General features: G+C 42.1%; 1 protein-coding gene across 1 annotated transcript in view; it reads right to left on the reverse strand.

Annotated features, from left to right (window-relative positions):
- Positions 1-21,804, reverse strand: part of LOC120989893 (bifunctional heparan sulfate N-deacetylase/N-sulfotransferase 3-like) — a 607,584-nt gene that overhangs the window by 352,914 nt on the left and 232,866 nt on the right. Inside the window, exon 4 of the mRNA XM_040418281.1 lies at positions 10,439-10,624. Within this exon, the coding sequence (XP_040274215.1) occupies positions 10,439-10,624 (186 nt within the window). The remainder of the gene's footprint in view (positions 1-10,438; positions 10,625-21,804) is intronic.

A 21,804-nucleotide genomic window follows, 5' to 3' on the forward strand; every position in this document is an offset into this window, starting at 1 on the left:
TTGCTGCACTAACTGGGGATCCAAATTGCTGTTATACTGCTGCTTTTAGGTTTCACTATATGATAGCTCACTAATTCCAGCAAACCTTGCAAGTGCTGTGTGATACAGTCATTTACGGGATGTATTAATAGGAAATATATGTACGCCCTATTAGCCGTTCTGCAGTGATTTTACATTGTTATACCATTTTTTTGGGGGTGTGTCAATAGGAAAAAAAAAATGTCTTATTTGCCATTCTGCAGTGAAATTACATTGTACTACAGCCATTTACGGGGTGCATTAATAGGAAATATTTGTCTGTCCTAATAGCCATTCTGAAAAGAATTTACATTGTTATACATTTTTGGGGGGTGTATTAATAGGAAACAAAATGTCTTAATTGCCGTTCTGCAGTGAATTTACATGGTACTACAGCCATTTACAGGGTGTATTATTACGAAATATACGTACATCCTTTTAGCCATTCTGTGGTGAAGTTACATTGTTATACATTTTATTGGGGTGTATAAGAAATTAAGAAATTGAATCCTGTCTTTCTCCTTGACAACTCAAAATCGGAACCATGGTGACCGACAACGGGAAGAACAAGGTGTTCGCGCTGCGTCAAGAAGGGCTGAGCCATGCGCCCTGCATGGCGCACGTGTTCAATCTGGTTGTAAACTGATTCCTGAAGTCTACACCCCATCTGCAAGACATCCTGAAAATGGCCAAAGAACTTTGCATGCACTTGTACACAGCAAAGCACACCCTCCTTGAGCTGCAAAGGCAAAATGGTGTCCCTTAACATAGGCTGATATGTGACGTTTTCACACGTTGAAATTCCACCCTCCATATGTTGGACCGATTATTTGAACAGTAAAAGACACAGGCAGACAGAGGTACTCCCCTGTGTAACTTCGATGTTAGCCAGTGGCAGCTCATGCATGACACCTGCCATTTACTCGGGCCATTTGAGGAGGCCACTTTATTTGTCAGTCGCCAGGACTACAGGATGAACAACGTCATTCAACTGATTCATGTCCTGGAACAGATGCTGCTAAATCTGGCTGGCCAGGGGACAGGAGATGTGGTGACTACATCTCATGGCCACATAAGCCCTGTGGGGGCTGAACTAGAGGAGGAGGAGGAGGACATTTGAGCATAAGCAATGAGTAGAGAAATTAGTGTTTTTTTCAACACTGGTGATAGTAGAGGAGAAGCAGGGGCAGCCGGAGGAGATACAGGGTAATGAGGAAGACAAGGCAGATGACTCAGACACACCATGGCAGTATGCAGTAGTGATGGAGGCAGGGGGTCCATCCAAGTCACTTTCGCAAATGGCCCAATGCATAGTAACATAGTTTATAAGGCTAAAAAAAGACATCTGTCCATCCAGTTTAGCCTGTTATCCTGCAAGTTAATCCAGAGAAAGGCAAAAAAAACCTGTGAGGTAGAAGCCAATTTTCCTCACTTTAGGGGAAAAAAATTCCTTCCTGACTCCAATCAGGCAATGAGAATATCTCCCTGGACCAACGACCCCTCTCTAGTAGCAATAGCCTGTAATAGTATTACACTCCAGAAATACATCCAGGCCCCTCTTGAACTCTTTTAGTGAACTCACCATCACCACCTCCTCAGGCAGAGAGTTCCATAGTCTCACTGCTCTTACCGTAAAGAATCATCTTTTATGTTTGTGTACAAACCTTCTTTCCTCCAGATGCAGAGTGTCCCCTCGTCACAGTCCTGGGGATAAATAGATGATGGGAGAGATCTCTGTACTGTCCCCTGATATATTTATACATAGTTATTAGATCTCCCCTGAGTATTTTTTCTAAAGTGAATAAACCAAATTTTGATAATCTTTCAGGGTACTGTAGTCCACCCATTCCAGTTATTACTTGAGTTGCCCTCCTCTAAACCCTCTCCAGCACTGCTATGTCTGCCATGTTCACAGGAGCCCAGAACTGTACACAGTACTCCATGTGTGTTCTGACTAGGTATTTGTAAAGTGGCAGGACTATGTTCTCATCAAGGGCATCTATGCCCCTTTTGATGCAACATATTATTTTATTGGCCTTGGCAGCAGTAGCCTCACACTGGTTTCTACAGCTTAGTTTACTGTTCACTTAAATTCCTAGGTCCTTTGTCCATGTTACCCAGTGTTTTACTATTTAGTATGTATTGCTGACTTGCATTATTTCTTCCTATATGCATAACCTTACATTTGTCAGTGTTAACCTCATCTGCCACTTCTCTGCCTAAGCCTCCAATTTATCCAGAATCATCTGTAGCAGTATACTGTCCTCTTCCATGTCAATTACTTTACAAAGTTTAGTGTCAAAAATGACTACAAGCCTCACTACCAGTCCAAAATAGGGGCCTTTTCTCCACCCACTGAGTGGCAGGACAAACTGAACTACAGGGTGGGCCATTTATATGGATACACCTTAATAAAATGTGAATGGTTGGTAATATTAACTTCCTGTTTGTGGCACATTAGTTTATGTGAGGGGGGAACTTTTCAAGATGGGTGGTGACCATGGCGGCCATTTTGAAGTCGGCCATTTTGAATCCAACTTTAGTTTTTTTAATAGGAAGAGGGTCATTTGACACATCAAACTTATTGGGAATTTCACAAGAAAAACAATGGTGTGCTTGGTTTTAACGTAACTTTATTCTTTCATGAGTTATTTACAAGTTTCTGACCACTTACAAAATGTGTTCAATGTGCTGCCCATTGTGTTGGATTGTCAATGCAACCCTTTTCTCCCACTCTTCACACACTGATAGCAACACCGCAGGAGAAATGCTAGCACAGACTTCCAGTATCCATAGTTTCAGGTGCTGCACATCTCGTATCATCTGAAGGCAATCGTCTATGCTGTGAAGATACGAGATGTGCAGCACCTGAAACTATGGATACTGGAAGCCTGTGCTAGCATTTCTCCTGCGGTGTTGCTATCAGTGTGTGAAGAGTGGGAGAAGAGGGTTGCATTGACAATCCAACACAATGGGCAGCACATTGAACACATTTTATAAGTGGTCAGAAACTTGTAAATGACTCATGAAAGAATAAAGTTACTTTAAAACCAAGCACACCATTGTTTTTCTTGTGAAATTCCCAATAAGTTTGATGTTTCACATGACCCTCTTCCTATTGAAAAAACAAAAGTTGGATTCAAAATGGCCGACTTTAAAATGGCCGCCATGGTCACCACCCATCTTGAAAAGTTTCCCCCCTCACATATACTAATGTGCCACAAACAGGAAATTAATATCACCAACCATTCCCATTTTATTAAGGTGTATCCATATAAATGGCCCACCCTGTACTATGAAGGCATCCTATGTAGTCAGTTGGCCAGAGCCTATGTGCGCCATCAAAGATCCTCACGCAGGTCTGACCGGGGGGGACCTCTGTGCTCACGTTCCATGCTGGGGGTGGGCAGCAGAAGTACCAGCTCCATCATCAGCATCAACTTAAGTCTAGAGTCACTGATGAGCAGTTTTCTTTATGCGCCTACTGAATAAACTACTCATCAGTAGCAGCAGCTAGACATAGAGCAGAACCTAAACCAGCAGGTTGTGGCATACTTGGAGTGCACCCTGCCAGCCCACATCGAAGATCCCCTGGATTACTGGGGCAGCCAAACTTGATTTGTGGCCGCAACTGCCCGAGATTGCCCTGGACAAGATTTCCTGCCAGCAGTGTGGCATCAGAGCGGGTGTTTAGTGTGGCGAGGGCCATAGTTGCCCCAAGGAGAAGTCATTTGTCCACCCAAAATTTTAAGAACCTGACCTTTGTGAAGATTAATCAGGTGTGGATCAGCCAGGATTTCCACACACCAGTGCCTGATGCATCAGATTAGATCATCCATGGTGCCACACCTAAACTTTGTCAAAAGAGACTTGTTTCTTCTGGCTACCTGTTTCAGCTACTTTTCTGATGCTGCCATCCGCCTGATGCCAGAAACCTGCTGCCAGGTGCTCTTACTGCCACCCACCATCTTCAGCTGGTACTGGTATTGCCCCCCACCTCACCACTATGTCACTGGGCCACTCTGTGGTCTACTCATGCTGCTGCCAACTCAACACTCTGTTACAGGGCCACTCTGTGGTCTCCTCATGCTGCTGCCACCTCACCACTCTGTCACTGGGCCACTCTGTGCTCTCCTCATGCTGCTGCCACCTCACCACTATGTCACTGGGCCACTCTGTGCTCTCCTCATGCTACTGCCACCTCACCATTTTGTCACTTGGCCACTCTGTGGTCTCCTCATGCTGCTGACAGATCACCACTCCATCACTGGGCCATTCTGTGATCTCCTCATGCTGCTGACAGCTCACCACTTTGTCACTGGGCCACTCTGTGGTCTCCTAATGCTGCTGCCACCTCACCACTCTGTGGTCTCCTCATGCTGCTGCCAACTCACCACTCTGTGGTCTCCTCATGCTGCTGCCAACTCAACACTATGTCACTGGGCCACTCTGTGCTCTCCTCATGCTGCTGCCACCTCACCACTATGTCACTGGGCCACTCTGTGCTCTCCTCATGCTGCTGCCACCTCACCACTCTGTCACTTGGCCACTCTGTGGTCTCCTCATGCTGCTGCCACCTCACCACTTTGTCACTTGGCCACTCTGTGGTCTCCTCATGCTGCTGACAGCTCACCACTCTGTCACTGGGCCACTCTGTGAACTCCTCATGCTGCTGCCACCTCACCACGTGGCCACTTTGTGGTCTCCTCATGCTGCTACCAGCTCACTACTTTGTCACTGGGCCACTCTGTGATCTCCTCATGCTGCTGCCAGCTCACCACTTTGTCACTTGACCACTCTGTGGTCTCCTCATGCTGCAGCCACCTCGCCACTTTGTCATTTGGCCACTCTGTGGTCTCCTGAGGCTGCTGCCAGCTCACCACTTTGTCACTGGGCCACTCTGTGGTCTCCTCATGCTGCTGCCACCTCACCACTCTGTGATTTCCACACACCAGTGCCTGATGCATCAGATTAGATCATCCATGGTGCCACACCTAAACTTTGTCAAAAGAGACTTGTTTCTTCTGGCTACCTGTTTCAGCTACTTTTCTGATGCTGCCATCCGCCTGATGCCAGAAACCTGCTGCCAGGTGCTCTTACTGCCACCCACCATCTTCATCTGGTACTGGTATTGCCCCCCACCTCACCACTATGTCACTGGGCCACTCTGTGGTCTACTCATGCTGCTGCCAACTCAACACTCTGTTACAGGGCCACTCTGTGGTCTCCTCATGCTGCTGCCACCTCACCACTCTGTCACTGGGCCACTCTGTGCTCTCCTCATGCTGCTGCCACCTCACCACTATGTCACTGGGCCACTCTGTGCTCTCCTCATGCTGCTGCCACCTCACCATTTTGTCACTTGGCCACTCTGTGGTCTCCTCATGCTGCTGACAGCTCACCACTTTGTCACTGGGCCACTCTGTGGTCTCCTAATGCTGCTGCCACCTCACCACTCTGTGGTCTCCTCATGCTGCTGCCAACTCACCACTCTGTGGTCTCCTCATGCTGCTGCCAACTCAACACTATGTCACTGGGCCACTCTGTGCTCTCCTCATGCTGCTGCCACCTCACCACTATGTCACTGGGCCACTCTGTGCTCTCCTCATGCTGCTGCAACCTCACCACTCTGTCACTTGGCCACTCTGTGGTCTCCTCATGCTGCTGCCACCTCACCACTTTGTCACTTGGTTACTCTGTGGTCTCCTCATGCTGCTGACAGCTCACCACTCTGTCACTGGGCCACTCTGTAATCTCCTCATGCTGCTGCCACCTCACCACTTTGTCACTTGGCCACTTTGTGGTCTCCTCATGCTGCTGCCAGCTCACTACTTTGTCACTGGGCCACTCTGTGATCTCCTCATGCTGCTGCCAGCTCACCACTTTGTCACTTGACCACTCTGTGGTCTCCTCATGCTGCAGCCACCTCGCCACTTTGTCATTTGGCCACTCTGTGGTCTCCTGAGGCTGCTGCCAGCTCACCACTATGTCACTGGGCCACTCTGTGGTCTCCTCATGCTGCTGCCACCTCACCACTCTGTGGTCTCCTCATATTGCTGCCACCTCAACACTCTGTGGTCTCTTCATGCTGCTACCTCACCACTCCATGACTAGGCCAGTATTTTGCCTTTTTGGCCTGGTTGACATCATAATTTATTTGACCCTTCTTCTGATCTGTCAGAAGGAAGGAAAAATGAGACACACAACAGATCCTGTCTATGTAGCAGCTGTAAGGCCTGTATGACATAGTCTCTATTTTGCATCAGAATTGGCTTATGATTTCGTAGCCAAAAACAGGAATGGGTACAAAACACAGAAGACCATATAAAATATTCAATTCACATGCCATCTCTGTTTTGAATCCACTCCTGTTTTTTTTTTTTGTCTTTTGCAATACTGATGGATTACTGACCAAATGCCGAGTGAAGGCGGATGCTCAACAGACAGGATCCGATTTTTGGGAGTTATTATTCTGACGGATCAGAGGAAGAGCAAAATAATCATTGACGTCAACACAAACTTACTGCTTCCACCCTCTCCACTCTGTCAGGGGAGCTCTACTTGTATCAGCATTTAATAGAAAAGGTTCTGTAGAAATCTATGTGGAATCAGCTGACAACTATGTAAAAAGAGTGCGCTCCTTCATGCTATAGTAGGATCTTGGGCCTCTGCACAGTTCTTTATACCTGGTGCTAACATTGACCTGTAAGGCTGAGTTCACACTTGAGTTATTTGGTCAGTTTTGGCCCCATAACTGCCCAAATAAGTGAAGTGTGCAGTGATTCTAAGAGCGAAACCTGTCATCTGCGTGTCATACTGACTCATAGTAGTGTTTTACTCTCTATGCGTGTTTCTGCAAGGCACAGTGTTTTACACCACTATACAGGCTCTCTGCAGCCAGGAAATAGCAGTTTTTTAACAATATTTGCCACAAGTAAATTTGGATTGAATAAAATGTTTTGGGAAAATTCGGCGAACAGACGGAATCAATTTTTTTTAGAAATTCGCTCATCTCTATATATTACCAATTGCAAAAATACAAATCTGTTCCAAAAATTAAACTAAATAGTGAAGATTTCCAGAAAAAACTTTTTAAGCTTTTGTTTACAAAAGTGATTAGCTGGCAGAATTGGAGATACTGAGACAATGGAAGGTTAAACTTACCACACAATTCTTGAAAAGTAATTGATACTCTGTATCATGGAGGACATCTTTAAAAGTCCCCAGCCCACTCAGCAAAAAGACAATTTGACCTCCTTTTCAAGAACATGGGATTTCCACCAAAAAATAATATATTTGGATATGTGAAAGGGCAAGCCAGAAGCCTTCTAGGACTAGTGAATGTTTAAAATGACATGGTAGCATAGAGTATCGGATTTTAATTATTGAGTTAAGTGACCAGCAGTTTGCCAGTTTTGATTAAAGTAATGGCTGGATTTGTGAATCCAGTCAATCGATGTCTGAGGATACTACCTAGCATGTATCCTTTGATATTTGATAGATTTATGCCCCCACCCATTATTTTTTGGCAACATAGGGTTACGTAGCACAATTTAAAGCAGACTTGCACCATGAAAATGCAGGAAAATCTTCAGGCAGCAAGTTACAAAGAGGAAGAGTTGAGCAGATTTATATATACTGTAGTTTTATGGGAAAAGATTCTGTTCATTTTTTTTCATCTAAATCTCTTCTCATTGTGAGCTAAGAAGTTATGCTGCCGGGCCTAATCAGTTTCAGAAAGCTATACATGTATGCACACACATGGGTCAGTCACTGTTACATTGACTCTTTAGCTGAAAATGAGCAGAGATTTAGATAAATAAAATACGAGTTTTACATAATATTTTCCCACAATCTGTATAGTAATCTGCTCAGCTCCTCCTGCTCTATACCACTATGACTGCAGCTTGGACTGCATTTTAATGGTGACAGGTTTATGCTTTAACAACATCTTCTGTGGTGATTGGGGCATTTGATATTTGTTCATAGGATAAACAGAGGCTCCTTGGTCCGGCGTTGGTTATTGTTATAATTGTTTATAAAACTCATGAAAGACTTACGGGATCTTCATGGGTAAAGAATGTACCTTTCCCTGGGTATCCAAAATCTTCAGTACATGGGACAATAGGAAAGAAGACTTTACTTATCTCACCATCATCCTCCCTGCCTTATTTCTAAAGCTAAAAAAGATGTGCCTCTTGGCATTTACAATAAAACCTTTCACTCCTGTCACACTTAGGGTCATACTATTATCTCACAATGGTCCACTCCCTTGGGGTGGACAAGAATTTTTTGTTATACTGGCATAGATTTGAGGTGGGAGATCAAAACCACTTTTGCTGTATGCCAACACAGAAGGTGTTTTAAGTATTCCCTATTATAGTGTTTGGACTCTAAGAACCATGGTATCAGGAGAGTTTGAAAATTGTAATCCACTGCAAGAGAAGAAGGAAACCTCCACAAATAGTCAGTCCCCCTGGAGTGGAGAAATGGACAAAGTCTCTTTCCTCTGGGTTAGTCTCTATGAGTCTCTCAACTCTGTTATTTGTGATAAGGAACACAATCTCTCATCACTCGCTCTCACTGTTAAATTTGCAACTCGAGATCCCATACCGTCAGCCATGTTTAGCCAGTGCAACTTTTAATAAAAGTCTACACATCATAACCTACAATAGGATTCTGGTTGAAGGGCTTCTTCTTTTCATTTGAGGCAATAGAGGGGCAACATATACACTCACCTAAAGAATTATTAGGAACACCTGTTCTATTTCTCATTAATGAAATTATCTAGTCAACCAATCACATGGCAGTTACTTCAATGCATTTAGGGGGGTGGTCCTGGTCAAGACAATCTCCTGAACTCCAAACTGAATGTCAGAATGGGAAAGAAAGGTGATTTAAGCAATTTTGAGCGTGGAATGGTTGTTGGTGCCAGACGGGCCGGTCTGAGTATTTCATAATCTGCTCAGTTACTGGGATTTTCACGCACAACCATTTCTAGGGTTTACAAAGAATGGTGTGAAAAGGGAAAAACATCCAGTATGCGGCAGTCCTGTGGGCGAAAATGCCTTGTTGATGCTAGAGGTCAGAGGAGAATGGGCCAACTGATTCAAGCTGATAGAAGAGCAACGTTGACTGAAATAATCACTCGTTACAACCGAGGTATGCAGCAAAGCATTTGTGAAGCCACAACACGCACAACCTTGAGGCGGATGGGCTACAACAGCAGAAGACCCCACCGGGTACCACTCATCTCCACTGCAAATAGGAAAAAGAGGCTAAAATTTGCACGAGCTCACCAAAATTGGACTGTTGAAGACTGGAAAAATGTTGCCTGGTCTGATGAGTCTCGATTTCTGTTGAGACATTCAAATGGTAAAGTCCGAATTTGGCGTAAACAGAATGAGAACATGTATCCATCATGCCTTGTTACCACTGTGCAGGCTGGTGGTGGTGTAAGGGTGTAGGGGATGTTTTATGCTCACACTTTAGGCCTCTTAGTGCCAATTGGGCATCGTTTAAATGCCACGGGCTACCTGAGCATTGTTTCTGACCATGTCCATCCCTTCATGACCACCATGTACCCATCCTCTGATGGCTACTTCCAGCAGGATAATGCACCATGTCACAAAGCTCGAATCATTTCAAATTGGTTTCTTGAACATGACAATGAGTTCACTGTACTAAAATGGCCCCCACAGTCACCAGATCTCAACCCAATAGAGCATCTTTGGGATGTGGTGGAACGGGAGCTTCATGCCCTGGATGTGCATCCCTCAAATCTCCATCAACTGCAAGATGTTATCCTATCAATATGGGCCAACATTTCTAAAGAATGCTATCAGCACCTTGTTGAATCAATGCCACGTAGAATTAAGGCAGTTCTGAAGGCAAAAGTGGGGTCCAACACCGTATTAGTATGGTGTTCCTAATAATTCTTTAGGTGAGTGTATATGCTCTTAGCCTCCTCATACATGAAGCTAATCCTAGAAGCAGTTTTTAAATGGCAGCTAAGCTGAAGATCTAAACCATTAAACTATAGCAAGAGAAAGTAGTACTATTAAATGGTTTGTTGTTTTCTTAAAATGACAGTAAATAGGATGACATCTATAATAGCAGTTACTATATACAGGGTGGCCTCCGCGATCATGCATTTATCACCTGTCATGTGGACAGGTGATATAAGCTGTTTATGGGATAACCACTTGAATCACTTGTGTCAAAACTACCTGCTTTGCACAGAGATTGGAATTAGCAAAAATTGCCAACATAGTAAATGTTCTTTACAACTTTAAATTGTATAAACAAAGTCATATGCATTTTATCATTCATTGATTATCTAACTATCTATCTATCTATTCACCTCCAATGGTTTGACATACCATGAATATCTTCTCATTTTAAGGCATCAATAACTTACCATAATATTTTTGTGAACAAATCCCTGTCTGTAACGCGCTGGTTTCAAATGTGGATATTCTTCTGTACTTGTGACTTTAATGTTCCAATTTTTTTTCCAAGCATCGTAAAGCTGTATGTGTACTGGATAGACACCCGAGTGATGGGGAGCCACTGCATAACCCATGTCTGTTGGAATACCATGCTCCTGTAATAGATTTTGGCATGAGAGGTTGTCACTGAGTAACAAAGCAAAAACTGTCTTTTTCTGATTTTTAGATGTAGTGCTGAAAACCACATAAAACATATTTTTTTCAAAGACTCCTCTAAGGCTTCTTTCACACATTAGTGAATCACAGACAGCACACATACAGTACCTATTGGCTTTAATGTGTGAATTCACACATCAGTGGTTTTCCACAGAACGTGGGTCAGTTATTACAGAAATCTCACACACAAGTATAGTTTATGTGTCCATTTGAACAATGGACAAAACACAGATGCAATCTGTGTTTGGTCCATTGTTTTCACGGACTATTGTTATAAAATGGTCTAAAAATTAATTTTCAGTTTAGCAGTGTCCATGAAATACGGATGCCTAATGGAGGGTAAAAAATAGACAAATGGGCAAAACATGGATTCTTCACACACAGCTTCATGGATGAACCATTGACCATCTTTTCATGGATGCCATCATGAACACAGACGTGTGAATGAGGCCTAAAAGGAAAATAATGACTGGCATTGTCTTTTTCCACTATGTTATATGCAGACAGCTATCTCTTGATATATGCTATATCTTTTATAATAAACAACCATATCCTGTCCGACATGTAAAATGAGGCAATTGTCAATGGGTGCCTATGTTGGTGGTATACGTTGCAAGTGTTTCCCTGCCAACGCTCACAGCAAACGCATACAATACAGCAGAACTGATTAGAGGCGTGTAAGTTGTTTGTTCAAGTCTTCGGTTCCTTTGCACTTTGGTACGTATTGAAATGACCTTAATTGTATATGGATTTGCAAAAGCTACCAAGGTATTATTTGCAGACTTTTACCAAGCAGAGAGCTATCAGTGTTTTAAGAAAAATTGATATATAAAATATTCAGTGAATTTGCAAAGTGATACAATGTCGCAGCCAAAGTCATATTTTTTATGCATTTTTTGCTTAAAACATGCCAAGTATTCAAATCAAGGGTTTCTCTGGGCTTTTAGCAATTTATAATTTCAACATGAATATGATTTTAGCCCTTTACCTTCCTTTTCTTCAAAAATACACACAAGTTAACACATTGAACAACTTTGCAGTGTGGAACACTAATGGGCACATTTTCCTGCAGAAAGAGGCCATTGCCATTAGGGGAGGAATACTACTGTCAAGAAGAGGTGTATTTGATAGGCAACAAAGTAACATTTGAATGCCAGGATCCAAGGTTTCTCAGCAGAACTAGTATTGATCGCGAATATTCTAATTGCAAATTTTTACCGCGAATATCGGTACTTTGAGGATTCACGAAAATCTAGAGTATAGTGCTAAATCTTCATAATTGCAATATTCTAGATTTTATTTTTCATCAGTACCCTCCTCCTTCTTGCTTGTGGGCCAACGAGAACACTGCAATATCTTTGTCTGAACTTAGCAACATCCCTAGCAACCAATAGGAAAGTTGCCTACCCCTTAGTATATAAGAACCTCCCCAGCAGCCATTTTCTGCAGTTTTTTGCAGTTCTGCTAGAGAGAGCAGTGACATTGCTGTGGTGTGTGCTTTGCTGAGTCATCTGGATCCTTATTCAATTACATTAGATAGTTAGCTCATATATATAATACAGATGGTTAGTGGGAGATAGTCAGTGTAGGTTAGATAGTTATATAGTGTAGCTGATAGGAATTACTGTACTGTGCATTTTCTCCAATCCTGACAATCGGCTGCTGGAGGCGGCGGGGTCAGAACAAACCCTAATATGACCCTGTAGTGTAATCTTGAGCTTGCCCTGATAACTAAATTCAAGTAGCAGCCTCACCACAGGGCACTCGACCTTAAAATAGCGACCCCGTCAGGAACCTCTCCCTGTGAACTGGACCTGTTTGGTCCTACTCTAGTCCCGCTCCCTACATGCACGTTTCATGTCTCAGAAATCATCAGGGGAAATTTAACTAGAACTTATAAAACAGAGATAATCGGGTGATACCAGTTATAACACACCCATATGATCGTCTGTAAAATCTATGGGCTAGTGGAAGAAGGAGTGCTGGTTAAAGCTCCTTATCCACATGTACGGGCATCTGACTAGCCGCGGACCATAGATCGTCTCTGTTTTAATGGTTTTAGTTAAATTTCCCCTGATTATTTCTGAGACATGAAACGTGCATGCAGGGAGCGGGACTAGATTAGGGCCAAACAGGGCCAGTTCACAGGGAGAGGTTCCTGACGGGGTTGCCCTTTTAAGGACGAGTGCCCTGTGGTGAGGCTGCTACTATTTAGTTATCAGGGCAAGCTTAAGACTACTCCACAGGGTCATATTAGGGTTTGTTCTGACCCCGCCGCCTCCAGCAGCCGATTGTCTGGATTGGAGTCAATAACTCCGGTGTCATCAGGACGCAGACTGCACCCTAGACATTGACGACAGGGCGGTAGGAGTACGGTTATCAATCCCAGGTGCCGCCGTGCACCTTTACTTTACAATCAATTGTTTGGGTGCCGCTGTGCACATTGGTTTTCACTACCGCCGCTCTTTGATCTTACCATTTTGTATGATTTTCACATTTAGGGCCTATCTTTTTAATTACATTAGTAAAGGTTATGTTTTAATACAACTAATTATCACTATTTTGTGCCATTGTATCTGAGTTATAGTGACGTTTACCTATGACAAGGAATATTGTCCTTTATTGTCTATTTGGTTATAACTGTGCATTTTCTCCAGTCTCAGGAAACTTATAGCAGCTTGAAAAATGTAGCAAAAGTAAGCCACGCCTGTATTGCGCGTGCAATATGCGCATATTACATTGCCGATTTTCGCAATCAAGAAAATATTGACTGGAGATCATGAATTCTAGAATTTGCAAATGTATTGCGAATATTAGGCTAAAAATCGAATATTGCCCATGCTGATCATCACTAAGCAGAACATTGTCCAGAGCATCATACTGCTGGCACTGGCTTGGGACACCTATGGTGCCCCTGTGACTTTAAATAACATACCTCTAGCCACTCTGTGTCACCATATGCTGTCTCCATAAGGCACATCAGAATGATACCTGTTCTGTCAATCTGTGCTACTTATTTCTAGAGCACATACAGGTGAAACTCGAAAAATTTGAATATTGTTCATTAATTTCAGTAATGCAACTTAAAAGATGAAACTAATATATGAGATAGACTCATTACATGCAAAGTGAGATATTTCAAGCCTTTATTTGGTATAATTTGGATGATTGTGGCTTACAGCTTATGAAACCCCAAAGTCACAATTTTGAGGTACCCTTTGCTCAGGGGGTATGGATTAATTAGCTGACTAGAGTGTGACACTTTGAGCGTAGAATATTGAACCTTTTCACAAAATTCTAATTTTAAGCTGCATTATTGCAATTCCTTTAAATTTGCATTACTGAAATAAATGGACTTTTGCAGATATTCAAATTTTTCGAGTTTCACCTGTATACAGTATGGGGTCAATTATTATGACCTCCTATGCCAGAAACTGGTGTAAAAAAAAAAAGTTGCATAGCCCTGTTTTGTGACTTCTTGAACACCTGTATGTGTAAATTTAGGCACACTTGCATTTTTACTCTACTCTCAGCACTGTGCATTGGTGGGGCATAGCGGAGGCTGGAGTTGATTTCAATCTCGGCGCACTGGCTGCCAGAGAATGCACCTAATTTATGATGAGGCCTGTGCCTTGTCATAAATTAAGTACATCCTCTAATAGCACAGCAGATAACAAAGACCAGAGCAAAATATCAGTCTTTGATAAATGACCCCCCCCTGTTTTTTACATTGTCATAACTAAGGACCATTTTTCTTATTGGCATGTGAAATAATTATTGTATTGTTTCAGATATACACATCTCTGCTTCTTAGAAGCCAATAAAGTCATTAAGGTCCTGATTTAACAATACTGGTGTAAAGGAAAACTGGTTTAGTTGTCCATAGCAATCAATCAGATTTCACCTTTCATTTTTCAAAGGAGTTTTGAAAAATGAAAGCTGGAATCTGATTGGTTGTTGTTTTTTTTTTTTCATTCTTTACTTTTTTTTTTTTACATATTTTTTTTAACCCCCCCTAGTGGAATTTAACATGTTGTCATATGCCTATACCATACACTGCAATGCCTTACTATTGCAGTTTATGGTGATTAAGAAATCTTCCTATTAATTCCTGCCACAGGACTGGGAGCCTTTACAAGGCCTTAGGATGCCATGATAGCAGATCAGCACCCCACAATATTGCCACAGTGAAGCAAATTGGACAACCGAGGGAAGCCTCCCCACTGTGTATGGAGCCAGCTTAGGGTACTTTCACACTTGCGGCAGAGAGATCCGGCAAGCAGTTCCGTCGCCGGAACTGCCTGCCGGATCAGGCAAAACGTATGCCAACTGATGGCATTAGCAAGACTGATCAGGATCCTGATCAGTCTTAAAAATGCCTGATCAGTCGAAAAAATGCATTGAAATCCCGGATCCGTCTTTCCGGTGTCATCCGGCAAAAACGGATCCGGCATTTATTTTTTTCACCTTTTTTTCAGTCTGCGCATGCGCAGACCGGAAGGACGGATCAGGCATTCCGGTATTCTGAATGCCGGATCCGGCACTAATACATTCCTATGGGAAAAAATGCCGGATCCGGCATTCAGGCAAGTCTTCAGTTTTTTTCGCCGGAGATAAAACCGTAGCATGCTGCGGTTTTCTCTTTTGCCTGATCAGTCAAAACGACTGAACTGAAGACATCCTGATGCATCCTGAACGGATTACTCTCCATTCAGAATGCATGGGGATAAAACTGATCAGTTCTTTTCCGGTATAGAGCCCCTAGGACGGAACTCTATGCCGGAAAAGAAAAACGCAAGTGGGAAAGTACCCTTAGCTACTGATCCCGCTCTACTCCTCTTCTGCCATGTATGTCAAATGACAGAAAGTGAACTTCCTTGTCACAAAGAGGATTTTAATTACAACTTATAGAGTGAATGGTGAGTGAGGGACTCTCCTTCTGGATGCCCACCATATGCTTTAATAAGGTGTATGGACAGGAGGTTGTTTTAGGAGACATTCCCTCAGGATATGATGCAGAAATAGAAAATAGGGTCTAATTTTTTTCCTCCTAGAAACAGCTCTTATCCAGCAGCTTTTGCTGATATTACAGGCTTAGTCACATTCACTTAAATATGATGAACTCCAACATAAATCATAGCACTTGGACAGGAGTGGTGCTGTTTGTAGAAACTCAGCAGACCCATTTTTCTAATCCTGAAAAAGGCTTTTAACCCCTTAGTGACCAGCCTATTTTGAGTCTTACTGACCGAGCATTTTTCTTCCTATTTCATTATTGCCTTCAAAGTGCTATAACTTTTTTACTTTTTCGTCTATGTAGCTTGTTTTTTGAGGGACAAGTTGAAGTCTTTAATGCTGCCATTTTCGGATACATAACATTTTTTGATTAACTTTTTTACTGGGAGGGAGATAGGAAAAAACAGCAATACTGCCAACTGAGTTTTTATGTTATAAATTTTGCAGGGTTCATTTTTTGACATAAATAACATAATATATCTGGGTCAGTATGATTACAGTGATACCAAATAAATATATTTTTTTTACATTTTACAACTTTTTTGCAATAAACCCCTTTTATTAAAAAGAAAATCTTTTTGCAATGCCGCATCTCAAGACTCATTTTAACTCATTTCTAACTTTTTTCTTTTTCTTTCTATGGAGTTATGTGATGGCTTGATTTTTGTGGGATGACTTGTAGTTCTCATTGGTATCATTTTGGCATAATAACACTTTTTGATCGCTTGTTATTAGGTTTTTTCAGTGGCAACTAAGAATAAATGAGTAATTCTGGAATTTTTCTTTACAGCGTTCACCGTAGGGGATATTTTTGTAGTGTGTGTTGTTACGGACGTGGCAATACCAAACATGTGGGGGAGATTTTATTTTTGCATTTTTTTTCATTGAAATGTGTATTTCAATAAAAAAGCATATTTTTAATTGTAATTTATTTTATTTAATATTTTTTTAAATCCTATTAATAGTGGGCTATGACAGACAATCTTTTGATTGCTTCTAAAATGCAATGCACTATCCCTATAGTACATTGCATTTTAATGCCAGTGCTATTAGTGACTAGCAGGCTGCGCCAGAGAGGCACAGTCTGCTGGAAAACACTCGATGCATGCTTGGGGCCTACACCAGGTCCCAGCCTGCCTTTACACGCATCAGCACCCTGCGATCACATTTGCAGGGTGCAGAAGGAACACAGAAGCAGTAGGCTTCCTCTGTCACCGCTCACATGTGGGGGGTGCCATTGCCTGGGGCATATAAAGGCTTAAACAGCCCGGATCGACACTCCTGCCCCCACTGTATGGGGGGCCTGTGCAGCCCTTAGATCGGGCCACAGTGAAAAAGCGCAGCTTAGCCTAAGGCTCCTTAGTGACCACTGTAGAAAGGCGTATGGGTGGACACTAAGGAGTTAAATTGTGGTTCCACAGCTTCTAGGAAACCAAAGTGTACCTTCCATTCAATGCTTTGATTTAAACAAAGGGAAAAATAAGATAAACACTTTAATCTAATGGGTTTCTTTTGGCACTTGCACGGAATATAAAAGCACAATGTTAAAAGCTTTCAGATAGTGTTTGAATCTGGGTTAAGTACACTCCTATTCTTTATATTTTATTTTAAAAAAATTGTATTCTCAAAAAATATAAAAATTAAATATAGATTATCTATTCGAAATCAGAGGCAGGGATATTCCACAGTTCTTAAATCAATAAGACATGCTTTTACAGAGAGTTCAACAGTGACTTTCACTAAGAAGCAAGAAACATGGCAAGGTGCCAGGACAGTCACTGACAGTATAGTATGAACATTCAACTAAATAGAAGTGTGGGTGGCTATAAAGCTTAAGGGAACATCAGACGGATGAGAAAGAGCTGTGAAAACGGAATACATGAAGTGAAAAAAAAAACTATCTGTGGGTAGTAATTGAAGCAATACAAAATCTATTTCGTGCCTGCCGCATTCTATATAACATCAGGTTCAGAATGCGAATGGATGTAATTTAAAAATATATATGTTGTTCAAAGATATGGCTCCCAGTTTGATATTTCTCCTCGCTTTATGTTTTTTTTCCATCACTGATTTATGTTTTACCCATTGCCTTTCCAATATTTTACTTCAGTGAGCCGTTAACGTATGCGACACAAAAACATAACATTTATTCTACATTTTCTCACATTGAAAACTTAGAAGAATGAAACATTTTGACTGTTCTTGTTCTTCCAGATCTTTTTTTCTTTTGATCACACAGCTGAACGGATGTGTCCAAGACAATAATAGTAAGAGAAGAAATTCATTTAAATAGGTTGAGGGGAAATGAAGCATGATCTTTTACTTGACTTGCCACACTTAAGAAAGAAGTTATGATGCATATGTGGATGCCTGCATTGCAAGTCAGAGATTTCTTAAAATTTTTACCATGGCCTATTTTTAACCGTAGTCCTATGTGATGTTGTAAACTACCATCTTTTTTGCTTTATTAGACACTTTCCCCCCCTAAAAGTGTTGGAAAAATAGCAGTAAATCTTGTGATGCCATTACTAATGGGCAATTTCATTACGAACTTCCCGGGGCAATAGAAGATTATGGGGCCCCTGTGTCCTTGCACACCCTCAAGCCACACCAACACACAGCCCCACCCATATATCGCATCCATAACTCTCACATCCAGTGACGTCTCCTTTGATGTAGATGTTCTCTTTATTCATTTTCTCAATTCAGACCAGACCACCATGATGATTTCTTTCAGCCATCTCTCATCTCTGCAGTGTTTGACAGACAGACAGACATCTTAGTTTCCTAATTTTCCTCCCACCTTCTCAACATCCCATCATGCACCCTCAATACTGAGACGCTGGGCCCCCAAAACTATATTGTAGAAACAGATAAACCTCCTGAAAATACTAGTTACACACAGCGCCCCCTTCAATAATTATTGGAACACAATGCTCTAAAAAAATAACTGCACCCAGAAAATAGTGCCCCTGACACTAATAGTGTAACCATAATATCCCACAAAAATAACTGTGCTAAGCTAATACTGTGCCAGGGCGCCCCCACAGTAATAGTGATCCCCAAAATCCCAACAATAGTAATAATTCTGTTCCAGAGTGCACTTAGTAGTAATAGTGCTCCTACAGTGCCCCAACAGTAATTGTGTCCCAGAAGTAATAATGCTCCCATAGTCCCCCAGTTGTAATAAAGCCCCCTTATAATGTGCGCCAGTACAAAAAATGCTCCATTGTGTGGCAGTAAAAAAAACAAAAAAAAACTCCTCTTAGTGCCCTCAGTAGAGTCATTGTCCCCAGAGTGCACTCATGTGATCCAATGACCCGTACTGTGTGCCACTACAAAAAACACTTAGTGCCCCCAGTTGAGCTAAGGTGCCCATAGTGCCCATATAATTTGTGCCAGTATAAAATACTCCTATATAGTGCCCACAGAAGATGCCCCCATAGTGCTCCTCCCAATCCAATATAGTGCCCCCAGAAGATGCCCCCATAGTGCTCCTCCCCATCCTATATAGTGCCCTCAGAAGATGCCCCCATAGTGCTCCTCCCCCGTCCCCATAGTGCCATTCATAATGTGGCAGTATAAAATGCCTCTATATATTGCCCAACATAGATGCCCCCATAAATAAAATAATATACAAACTAAAATAAATAAAATGTATAAAAGTCACCACTGTTTATGTAGATTTTTGTTTTGGCATCGCTGATCCACCGTGCGAAGTAGGTTAATTTCACAAAGATTCACAATCCATTTAAAAAGTGATCGTGCTGCCTTCCACGGACTCCAGCCTCTAAGTGTAGAAATGGATGGTAACAGCTCTTTTCCTGCAGCCCCAACACAGAACTTCAAACAAAAAGAAGATCTCCACCACGGATATTCCTTCTGCGGATTAAAAGGTTTCGGGCACAAAGTGAAGCTCCACCAGTTTCGTATAATTGTTTTCCTTTTATTATACTCACAAGGGGAATAGAATAACAGGCATCGAATACAAATGTCTGCAAAAGTCTGCAACACCGCCCGACACGGGTTTCGCCAAACGAGCTCCGTCAGGGGCGAATGCTCCACCCTTCCTGGGGCGTCTTCTTATACAGATAAAAAAAACACAAAAAAAAAAAAAAAACAAGAGGCACACCCCTCCCTCCTTGCCTTTAGTTTCATTTGCACATATTTTTACATATTAAAATTTCTCCTACGTACTAAAATATACAATATATAGTAAAATATAAATATAAATATCCCACATAAAACTTCACATATTCTTCATATATCGCAATCCGTAATGGACCTCTAGAATTCTTCCATTTGTTTCATCCAGTACATTTCACCATATATAGAGACACCGTTTTGCCACTATTCTTTCTCAACCAAAGAAAGTTCTTCTGTATACTTAAAACCGCACAATACATACAACACTGCTTCCTCCCTTTCTATTCAATTAAACAGGGCTTCAGGTCAAAGTCCACATTTAAACCACCGGGCTGCATCCTGTATATCCACTCCACCCCCCCCCCCCCCCCCTCGCCAGTTGGTTGTCACCTTCTCCAAACCAGCAAACCAGAGTCCCTTTGGATCCTTTCCATGACATTTCTTAAAGTGCACTGGAACACTGTGCGTTTCCATGCCCTTTTTTATATTGTTGATATGTTCTTGTATCCATAGAACCGCACGGACATCTCAACCGGTAAATGACCCCTATTTGTTCACAACTTATTTCTCCTTTGATGTTATATTCTACCTCATTTTTGCAACAATTTTCTGTTTGCTTCTCTGTTTCTTATGATCTTTGGAGCGGTTCCTGCATGCAATGCAGAAACCGCACCATGTGAACTGGTTATTTTCTTCTTTTTTATTTTTTATGGAGATATGGCTATGAACCAACTTGTCACGTAAATTGGGTGCTTTTCTATACAGAATCTCTGGTTTTCCCGGAATGACACCCCCCAAAATAGGATCATTCTGTAACACTGACCAATTTTTCCTTATTATGTTCTTAATGGGACCCGTGATGGCATTAAATTGCGTAAAAAATTTGAACCTAAAATCTTTTTCTTCTCCCCTTCCTTTTGTATTGCCCTTATTCTCCCCTCCACTTTCTATCTCTTCATGCATTTTTTGTAATTTCTCCCTATTATATCCTTTTTCCTCAAACCGTTCTTTAATTATCTGACTTTGCTCCTCAAAATCTTTTTTATCTGTTCAGTTTCTATATATCCTCTGTAGCTGTCCTTTCAGTATATTTTCCAACCAGGGTCCATATTGACAGCTGGTTGTACCTATATACCCATTCACATCAGTATGTTTAAAGGGAGTCTTTCACGCAGATTCACCCTATTAACCTAATAACAGTGTTATGTCCACGGCATCCCCCATATTAAAAGGGTGCTTACCGTTTGTTCCTTGCTAGCATCGTTGTGGAGAAAAACACTTTTAATCCGCATGCAAATGAGTCTGTGAAGGTGCCCAGGGGCGGCGTTACAACGGCCGGTGCCCATGCCCCTGGGTCATTTTCATATGAAGGCACTCCCCCTCCGCCGCGTCTGCCCGCCTTTAGTCTCAATTCTAACCTCCCTCCTCCCGTCCGTAATCCCGCGCATGCGCACGCTAAACTGTGATCCCCCTGGCCCGACAGTGCTCATTCAATGCGCACGCGCCGATATCGCATTCATTGGCGCATGCGAGGGATTACGGAAGGGAGGAGGGAGGTTAGAACAGAGACTAAGGGCGGGTAGACGCGGCGGAAGGGAAGTGCCTTCGTATGAAAATGGGCACCTTCACAGACTCATTTGCATGCGGATTAAAAGTGTTTTTCTCCACAACGATGCTAGCAAGGAACAAACGGTAAGCACCATTTTAATAGGGGGATGCCGTGGACATAACACTGTTATTAGGTTAATAGGGTGAATCTGCATGAAAGACTCCCTTTAAAAAATGTCTTTGTTCTCAAATTACTCCCATCCACTGATATTGTAAGGTCCAAAAAATGAATCTCTACTGAGATAATCTCACTAGTGAAGGCCAAATTCCACGTGTTACTATTCAAAACATGAATAAAATTCCTCAGCCCTTGTTCTTCCCCCTCCCATATCATCAAACAATCATCAAT

This window comes from Bufo bufo, chromosome 2, assembly GCF_905171765.1.
Source record: "Bufo bufo chromosome 2, aBufBuf1.1, whole genome shotgun sequence".
Taxonomy (NCBI): Eukaryota; Metazoa; Chordata; class Amphibia; order Anura; family Bufonidae; genus Bufo; species Bufo bufo.